Here is a 10,590-nt window from a genome sequence, read left to right on the forward strand (position 1 = left end):
CCGTTCTGAATCCATTAGTGCTCTTCCTGTGGCGAGGAATGGTCTCCCCAAGATGATAGGATCTCTTTGTCAACTGCACAATCAAGGATTACGAAATCGGCGGGTAGATGGAACTCTCCCACTTTCACAAGCACATCATCAATAAATTCCCACCGGTCTCTTTGTAGAACGATCGGCCATTTGTAACCTCATACTTGTAGGCCTTGGCATACCTAATCCCGCTTGCTTGTAAATAGCAAGAGGCATTAAGTTAATGCTAGCCCCATTATCACAAAGAGCTCTTGCAAAATCACGTGCCCCAATAGTACATGGAATGGTGAAAGCCCCGAGTCTTCTTTCTTTTGAACGGTGGTTGTTTTAATGATGGAACTAACCCGATGAGTCACATTTACCACTTTATTCTTGGTGGTTCTCTTCTTTGAGATCAAGTCCTTCAAATATTTTGCAAAACCCGACATCTCTTGAAATGCTTCCACGAATTGAATGTTTACCGATAACTACTTGAGAATGTCATAGAACTTTTCGAGTTTGCTATCATCAACCTTCCTCGCAAGTCTTTGAGGAAAAGGAGGAGGAGGTCTAGGAATAGGTAGTAGAGCTTTTGGTGTCTCTTTTACCTTTTCCTTTACCTCTTCCTGATTCATTTCTTGAAATTTCAACTCTTCCGGAACCTTTTCAATTTCAACAACCTTTGGCTCTTCAACTTCAACCTCTTGTTCGGACTCTTCTACTTCAACCACTTGTTCGCTCTCTCCTTGTAGTACCTTCCCACTCCGAGTAGTAATTGCCATGATGTGAGAAGTTGGACCACTTCCACTACCCTTTGGGTTCGCAATTGTGTCACTAGGAAGTGTTCCCTTTTGCTTTGGATTTTGTTCCCTAGAAAGGTCTCTCATTTGCATCTCCAATTTTTGAATGGACGTGGTATGAGAACCCACAAGCTCGGTCATATTCCTTATAGAAATGTCAGACCTCTCTTGATTTTGCAATACCCATTCAAGCATGCTTTCCAACTTAGAATCACTTGAGGACCCTTGATTTGAATATTGACCCTTTGGTGGAACATAAAGGTTTGAACTCCGATTTGAGAAGTTGTTGTTGTTGTTATTCCAATTTCCTAGATTTGAGCTACCTCGATCATTTCGCCACTGTTGGTTGCCTTGCCCTTGCGGGTTAGGCCTCCATTGATTTTGTTGTACTTGACCTTGGTATTGTTGCCTTTGATACCCTCCTTGAGAGTTGTTGACATAGTTTGCTTCCTCAAAGTCTTCATTTGATATGGGTTGCAGATCCTCCACCACATTTACCTTCTTCGTTTGGCTTTCAGTGAACATCTTTGTCAACACATTGACATTGGTGGCAAGCCCTGCGATTACTTGATCTCTCTCTTGATTCTCCCTAATCATGTTGGTCAAGGAGGGAGAACCATATGCAATTCCCCCGGTGGTGTCCTCTGAGTGCCAAGCTTGATTGTGCTGTGCTATTTTGTGAAGGATTTGTGTGATCCTTGCGAATGTCTTGTCCATAAAAGATCCATCAGCTACATTCTTGGCTATAGATTGGTTCATAGCATCTAAACCCATGTAGAATTTATCCAACAAGATAGAGTCTGGAAAACCATGATTGGGTGACCTCCCCAAGTATAACTTGAATCGATCCCATGCTTCATGTAGATGTTCTCCCGGTAGTTGCTTGAAGAAGAAAATTTTATCCCGAAGCTCAGATTTCTTGCTTTGCGGGAACCATTTAGCTAAGAATGCTCGTACAAGTTCAGGCCAAGAATGAATGGAATTTGGTGGCAAGTTTTGAAGCCACTTTCTTGCGTCCCCAGCTAATGAGTACTTGAACACCCTCAACCTTAGGGCATCATCTAAGTCGTTGTTCTGCTTATGCATAACACACACACCCAAGAAGTTTCTAAGATGTTATGTCAGATCATCATTAGTGGAATTCCTGAAAAACCCCTCTGCTTTGAGCATTAGGATTAAACTATGTTCCACTTTGAATGTTGAAGCACCAACAACCGCAGGTACAATAGCATTTGTATCCTCAATGTACTCATTTATGTCCGCAAAAGGATTTTCATCCATTTCTTCCTCATATTCGGCCAGGTCTTCCTATCAACACCAAGCAAAACAAGCAAAGTGTGATGGAATAGAAAAAGACGTAAACTAAAGCACACACTAATTAGTAATTTCAAAATCGTATTCCCCGGCAACGGTGCCAAAATTTGATACGCTCAAATTATACTTTAATTAAGTAGTGTAAGGCGATCGGTGTCAAATATAATAACCCAACAAGGTTGGGGTCGAATCCCACAGGGAATAGGCGTGAAAAGGTTACTCGAGTAGTGTGCTACTTGACTTAAGTCGTAATTCTATTCTGTTAATTGTAACAAGAGTATGATATGATTGTGATTTGAAGAGATAACTAATTTTAACATTGAGAATGTAAATAATTTGATTAAGGAAACGAAGGTTGTGTCCCCTTCTATGAAATGTAATGCTATCAGTGTTAATATAATATATTTCTAATGGAACTTTAGATATGCAAATGATTTCTAAATGACTACCCAATATTTTCCAATAGTTGGGAAGTATTTCCTGTTTATGATTTTTTCAAATATAAAAGAGTTACAATTAAGAGCAATCAATTTATGCCAAATAAAATCCACTTATTCCTAAGCGGTTCTATTAAACAAGGTTTAAAGCCTTGAGTCTTTGATATTTACTTCTACCAAACTCTAACTCACTTTCCAAGTAAAGAAAGAGTTTAATGGCACTTGTTAATGTTTGCAACCACCAACAATAAATGAAGAATGAGAAATAAATATATATCAACCTACCATTATATATATATATATATATATATATATATATATATATATATATATATATATATATATATATATATATATATATATTCAATGTGAAACACCCATTAACATAACACCCATTTAGGGTCCACAACCTTAGTATTTAAAGCTAGCTACTCATGCTAAAATACAAAAAGATGAGAATATTAAATTCCATAAAGCTTACAAAGTACAAGATTCTTCACTCCCAAAAGCTTCCAAAAGAGAGGAATATTCAAAGATTGGAATGTAGCTTAAAAACTAGACAAGCTGCCCGCACAAAACCCCAATAAATCTATTTATAGTGGGCTAAAACTCGGGACCAATTTCGGACAAAAATGCCTCTCTAGGTCAATTATGCGACCGCATTCCTGTCGCCTAACAGATATGCGGTCCGAATTCTTGTCACAACCATCGAATCTTCGAAACCCTAATACCCAGGTAGTCATCGCATTTTGGTTATGCGGTCCGCATTATTTTTACAATCGCATTTGTCACCGCATTTCAGACATCAGCAACTTCTACAGCGGGTTTGCGATCCATTATGCGGCCCGCAAACCTGTTATGCGGTCGCACAATAGACCGCATTTCTTGCACTTGAATTTGGCTAAACAGACTATTGGGCTTTGTGGTCTCTTTGAGCATTATACGGTCCGCGATCGCATTTTGCCTTTTTCATGTCCTTTTTCGGCTTTTTGATTTTGTTTCCATGTTCTTGGGTCCGTAAGCTTCATATACTGCAAAACATTAAAATTACATAAGTATAACAAATAATTGCATTTAAAACGAGCTAAAATCTAAGCAATTGGTATTTAAATGTGCTGAAATTCCCCGGCACATCAGGAAGTTAGGCTCCAGGAAACCGGCAACATCCTCACCAGTCCCGAGGTGGTACCCGACCTCGAGGACCTCCATCGAAATGAAGTTAGGCTCTAAGGAGCCAATGGCATCACCGCAAGTCCCGAGGTGTTACCCGACCTCGAGGACCTCCATCAAAAAGAAGTTCGGCTCTAAGGAGCCAACGACATCACCGTAAGTCCCGAGGTGGTACCCGACCTCGAGGACCTCCATCAAAAAGAAGTTAGGCTCTAAGGAGCCAACAACATCACCGCAAGTCCCGAGGTGGTACCCGACCTCGAGGACCTCCATCAAAGGGAAGTTAGGCTCCAAGAGGCCAACGTAATCATCAACAGTCTCGAGGTGGTACCCGACCTCGAGGACCTCCATCAAAGGCAAAGGGTTCCGCAGGGAGCCGTATTAATCAATCAAAGGCAAAGGGTTCCGCATGGAGCCATATTAATCAATCAAAGGTCAAAGAAATATACTTCCACCTAGGCTCGATATCGACACCGACCGGTGGGGTTATGCATTTAGAGTTTCCACCAGGGCAAGTAAAAGGTAACATAGCAAACATCAGAGACAAAATTGGGGAAACATCTTTGTATTTATAAACACTTGATTACAAAAGCCCACGAAGGGGTCCTTACATATGGTTACAAAAGCCCACAAAGGGTCCTTGAAACAAAGAAACAAAAAGGTGTACAGATGTGATTATAGCTCAGAGCCTAGCCTATTCTCCAGGGAGCACCCTCGGCGGCAGTATACTCAAGCATCCCTTCCTCAACGTTCTCATCTCGGTCTCCCAAAGTAGCATCTTAAAAGGAGAAGATGAAGTAGAGGAAAGTGGGAAGACCAGAAAGGGATGAAAAAACGCCATAGCCCGCGAAAGAGTTAAGGCTTTACCCAGGCCAGGAAGATCATGGCCCGGTAGAAGACTTGGCGGGCGTCGGTCTAGCCTGCACGGCTACTTTGAGTCCACTTCTTGGGACATTGTGCCGTGCAAGCTATCGACCAGAGGTACCACTTCACCCCACGGAAAGCAAAAGGGGTGAAGTGTCACACCAGGCCGGGGTAGGAGGGTGAGCAGCAGTGTATAGTCCGAACGCCCTCATGAGCAGTGGTGTATAGTCCAAACACCTTCCCAAGACGGAAGAGATCAGCCTCTCTGTCTTGCCATCTCGAGACAACAACGGCAACAGTAATAACAACAACAACAAGTCGGTGTAATCTCGCTCGGAAAGAGAAAGCCCTAGGAAAGGGCCGCAGCATGACAGATGAAAACGCCGCCATACGGCCCTAAGACCGCAGGGCTCAAACATGGAAAATAACAATGGATAGGGATAAAGAGAAGAGAAAGGCGAAAGACTAATCTGACAACACTAGAATAAAGAAGTGGTTCCAGGAGGTGCCCTTTTATAGGGGATGGCAGCGTAACCGGCGGCCCCATTGATGTCCTTGAAAGACGTATCGGCAAATGCAATCAATGCGTTAAAAATGGACTGACGACGATATTATTGTTCTAAAGACTAAAGGTCGACGGTGCAGTGAATAATTCTAGAATGGTGGACTGACGGGACATCCCAGTTATCACAAGGGCTTACACCATAAATATGATATTATCACCGAAAATTCGGAAAGATGGTTGTCCAAATCGTTTCTTATCGCTCCTCTCTAAGAAATGCGGGGACTATCTGTATACGGTGAAATTAGATGGTCCAATTTCTCGTCATTAAGGCACTCGAAAGATCACCTCGAAGGCTCGAGGCCACGGCCGAGTATCTTTCCTCGAGGGTCGACAACACTCAACCCCAGGGTAGTAATGATCATGGTAATGGTGGAAATGGGGAGTTCCCAAGACACGCGGCTAGGTCTGACATAGTCTAGCGGGCTACTCTGAACCCAAATCAGGGCATCATTCAGTCGTCCCATCCCCATATATATGTAATTAATGTATTTTTTACTATGTGGGAATTTCCCTCCTATATAAAGGGAATCCTTGTTATTTTGTAAGGATCTGTTGCTTCAGCTGCTCCACAAGAAATATAAAACAACATTCTCTCTGCTCTCTTACATATTCTCTTAATATTATTGCTCCCTTTTATTAACTTCATTATTGTTCATCATTTATTGCTTATCATCGGCCATAAAGAGCCTTCTTTGATTTTATTATAACTGTTAGTCATACTTCGATTACCTTCAATAGCTCACCGTCGAGCCCCGGAATCGACCTCGAGGCCCCCGAATCGACAAGCTCGAGGCCCGATTGTTAACATATCGGTTTGACCATCACCTTATCCTTAATTCTTATTTCGTTCCTAAGTCTCACATACATAGCATCAACTGATTAACAACCACCATATAAATAGATCACGTATATTTAGAGTCCCATAATCAAATTTAATTGTGGTTACCATTCTCACGGTAAACAAGAGAATATATGCATCATGAGAGAAAGGAGAGAATATATATAGAATAAGGAAAAAGAAGAAAATATTGTCAGTTATTGCAAACCAAATGTCTAAAAATCATGCAAATAGCTCAAGTAAACTCCACCTCCTATCAACTGGTGCCACTGAAGTTGCTAGTGCTGCTTGATCTGCTGGTGCTGGTGGATCTGACTCCATCAGCATGTCAAATGGATGATCACCAACTGCTGCTATCTTGGTCACCTCTTTCCGCACCTGTCAATTGATTTCTTGGACGCCTCGGATTTCCTCATTTTCTTTACTTGCTTTCCTAGCTCCTCAATCATTACTCCATGTGCTACCAAGGTGTTTATTATGGTAGTCTGGTTCTCCAAGTGCTTCTTCAATGTTTCCTCCACTGTCGCAGGAACCTGGGGTGCCGGAATGGATGACTGTGCTACAACAGTACTGGATATGTCAGACAACTTTGTAGTAGCTGTCTGCATGCAGTTGTTGAGGCTCGCCAGTGTTTGGGAGACTCGCAGCACAGATAGTAGATGAGTGGGAACATGCACTGGCTTCAAAGTCGAGGAGGAACCTGGAATAGGTGCTGCTGAAGGACATGAAGAAGGAGGTGGAGGAATATCTGCTGCACTATCTGAAGGCTCTGTTGAAGTAGATTACACGTCAACTGTCTCAGCAGCTACACCGGCGGGCTCGTCAGACTAGCCTGCAGTAGTAGGGGGCTGACCCTTCTTCTTTGGGTTTCCACCACCCATTAAAGAACACCAGGAGAAAGGCTTTTTCGCCCGCACCTTAGAATCAAAATCCTTCGACTCCATCTGTGCATCCGTAAGGTACTCGGCGATGGTGTTCAGATATTGGTAGGAGTTGTCTCCTTGCCTGGAGACCACATACATGTTGGCCGACATCATGGCACCCACATTGATCAGGTACCCGTCCATAATAGAGGCGACTATCACTGCCCGAAGAATTGGAAGATTTGTTTTATTTTGGCATGGGTCAAGTATACTGCACACGAATATCTTCCATCCCTTTGCCTCAATGTTTAGGGTGTTTCGCTGAATAGGAACCCCTGCTGTGATCCATGGTGGAGGCGGTCCCGGTGCTGCAAGAATTTCAGCTAGCCATGGGCGAGCTGCATCTCCTAGTGCTAGCTTTTGATGGTATTGCACAGGCTCCAAATCCTCAAACCCTAAATAAGTGTTCAGGGTGTTCTAATCGAATCTCACCTTTAGATTTCTCACTTTTGTTACCCTGTCCCTTTCTTTATATTCGCCACATTGGCGTAACATTCCCGGACCAGGTATTCCTTTGTAACTACCAAACTCTGGGTGAACCACTTCCATCCCTTCCGCTCCTGGAATTGTCTCAACAATGTCCGGTTATATTTATCAAGGTCTTTCAAATTGAACTGACGCTCAAGAGTGAGTGATCTCATCGGCCACTACTCTCGGAAACTCGTGAAGGCATCCAGACTAATGAACCTATCTTTCCACACCTCTTTCTTCTTCGATCTCTCAAGGCCAGCAACTCTCGTATCACCCCTTCGGCCATCATCCAGAATATCATCAACATCCACTGTAGTAGTCAATATGTCGGGTGCAGGTGTAGATGAGGGCTTTGAAGCCTTACTATCACCTTCGGAACCCTTGAAAGTGCTTTGTGATGTAGAAGGCTCGTCCCGAAGTTGGAATCTCCTGGTGGCTTTGATTGTACAGCTGGTTGCTCTTCAACCAAGTTTCCCTCTGATGCTTCCCTAGACGGGACATAAGAGCTTGATTCGGCGGGCTCTGCAGTTCTACCACGGCTGGCTGTCGCCTTTTTGGATCTAGTCTTTTGAAGGGCAAGGGGTAAGACACTCTTGCCTCGGCCTCTAGAAGGCTCACCCCTCCCCTTTGATGTATCTCCACGGCCTCATGATCTAACCATTTCCTGTAACAAGCAGCAACAGGATTCAGTTGCAACTCAAGTTCAAAACAGACAGTTAAGACAATGTGAATTATGATTGCAGGTTGGGGAATTGGTGTCCGCACAATTATAAGTGTGGCCGCAGACTAGGTTGTGCGGACCACACGATTTGGAAATGCGCCAGCAGAGATGGAACTGCAGTCCGCACAATATTAAGTGAGACCGCAAAATTGAAGTGCGGTACGCACATTTCACATTGCGGCCGCACATTAGAATGCAAAAAAATACCAACTCTCTGATAACAGAGATTGGTCTGATCTGCGGCCGCACACACTTTTCTGTGGCCGCGGTGGAATTTCGTGGTCCGCACAATTTCAAGTGCGGCTGCAGAATCATGCTTCTCATACAGTACCCTAATTTTGTTTGCACACCGCATAATTTCTTGTGCAGCCGCCGGTTTCAAATTACAGTCGATCAGATTCTTAGGGTTTATAATTTTTGCGAAATTGACGTGTTATTAACAAGTAAGCATGCAAATCAATTTACCCAATCCCCATAGAGAAATTAGTAGTTGAACCACACAGATTAACCCCCACATGGTAGTAAAATTTAAATCTATTGACAAATAGCCTAAAACTACCTAAAAAAATTGTAAATTAAGCTAAGAAAATTGAAAAATTCTATGAGAAATTAGGCATACCAGATACGAAAAAGTGCAACTAAATGATCATAGATGTGGATGGAGTGTGTCAGAGGATTGAACATATGATTTCCATGTTTTAGAGTTTAGAGTGCTTAGAGAGGGAAAACTTATACAGTAGCCTTAGGCTACTATTTATACATGCAAGCAGACTTGGGAAAACAAAGGAGGAGTGTGGCTGCAGAATTTCTTCTATGGTCCGCGCTCTGTTATCTGAAGGCTCATTAGCCTTTGTTGCTATGCTGTTTGTCACACCTCCTTTTTTACCACACCTGAGGGGTGATATAAGGGAGTTTTTCCACTTTAAGTGACATTATTTGAAATGGGATTATTTATTTATTTTTCTTCAGAGTCGCCACTTGGGATAGTTTATTTTGGTGTCCCAAGTCACCGATTTATTTTTAAATCCCAAATCGAGGAAAATTCGACTTTCCTTTTGATGTCTGTGAACCAGAAATTCTGATTAAGGAATTCTGTTAACCCGAGATAAGGTGTTAAGCATTCCCGGGTTCCGTGGGTCTAGCACGGTCGCTTAAATAATTTGCCTATTATCTGATTTGTTACATGTTTTAGCCTATGGTGAATTTTTTTAACTTATTAGCCGCTTTTAATTAATTTTAGGAAGTTTCAACGTTATCTAAAACACATCTTGAACCACGCCACATGAAATGCACCCGCTGTCCATGACACATTTTGCTTAAGGTTGTTGAGAATTGGAGTTGGGTCACATGAAATGCACACCCGAGTTTAGGAAATTAATTTCAAAATAACACACCTAAAGCAACTACGCGCTTTCAATTTAACGACAAGATTTGCGAGGGCCATGAAAAATTCAACTAACGGTAAACCTCGATTTCTAAAGAGTTAAAATTAATTAAGTGAGGGCCATGGGTTTTGAGATTTTATTTGGCAAGGCACGCCTCGAATTATTCTATCAAAAGAATTTCTAATTTATGTTTTGAGGGCCATAACTGTTGCTGTTTTTTAATATGGCACACCTCAACTAAGGTAAAAGAACTATTTCAAGACAAATGCCATTTAAAACTATTGTTTGCACAAAACTAGAATCACGCTGGTTTCCGGGAACTTGGGCCATGCCTGCCATAGACACCATTGGTCGCAACATTCAAAATAACCATTGGGCCCAAAGAGAACCCAAATCTGATTTAAGACAACTGCTGAAGAAACAGGGACTCAAGATCGAGTCTCTTCAAATGGAAACCCTCGGTATTTGAACTCCAAAATCCCAGCTAAGCTTAATTGAATTACATAACAACAGGCTAAAATGCTTTGGACATTACTGGGCTCTATGAAGCCCACAATGCAAGCAGAATTGGCAAAAGAGAGCGTTTGGCATGCCTGGGCCAATGTCGAAGGCCCAGTTATGATTCTCTTTAACTAATTGAGACAAATTAAGTTTTCATGAAAGACCTCAAGGATAAAACAAACAACTGGCAGTTCTTTGCAATTTTTAAAAAAAGATGCAAAATACATTCTGATGCCATTTTATGATGAAAATATAACAACAACTTATACACATCTATCTTGTCATTTTGAAGACTAATACAATTCATGATTTCTGACCCAAAAAACTAACATGGTTTGTCACTCCCCAAAAACCGAGGAGCACGACCGGCGCTCAACCGAGTAAACCCGACTGAGCAAGCCAGTTAGGTTTCATTCTACCCAAAATAATTCATGAATAAATAGGAGATGGACTCCACTAATCACACTTAGTAAGTATTGCATTAACAACTTCCATTTAATTTCCATTAGCAGCTTAAAACATAATTATCAAAATATTACAAGTTTTATAAATCTTTGCCAAACATCAATATTTCTACTTTAATTCCAATACC

At 41.9% G+C, this 10,590-nt stretch overlaps 1 protein-coding gene across 1 annotated transcript; it reads right to left on the reverse strand.

Annotated features, from left to right (window-relative positions):
• LOC109227724 lies at positions 246–1,895 on the reverse strand. The gene is made up of 3 exons (XM_019392922.1): positions 1,133–1,895; positions 618–1,033; positions 246–497 (listed from the first exon to the last, which is right to left on the reverse strand). Exons 1-3 carry the CDS (start codon positions 1,893–1,895, stop codon positions 246–248), a joined length of 1,431 nt encoding a protein of 476 aa, XP_019248467.1.

Source organism: Nicotiana attenuata, chromosome 6 (assembly GCF_001879085.1).
Source record: "Nicotiana attenuata strain UT chromosome 6, NIATTr2, whole genome shotgun sequence".
Lineage (NCBI taxonomy): Eukaryota > Viridiplantae > Streptophyta > Magnoliopsida > Solanales > Solanaceae > Nicotiana > Nicotiana attenuata.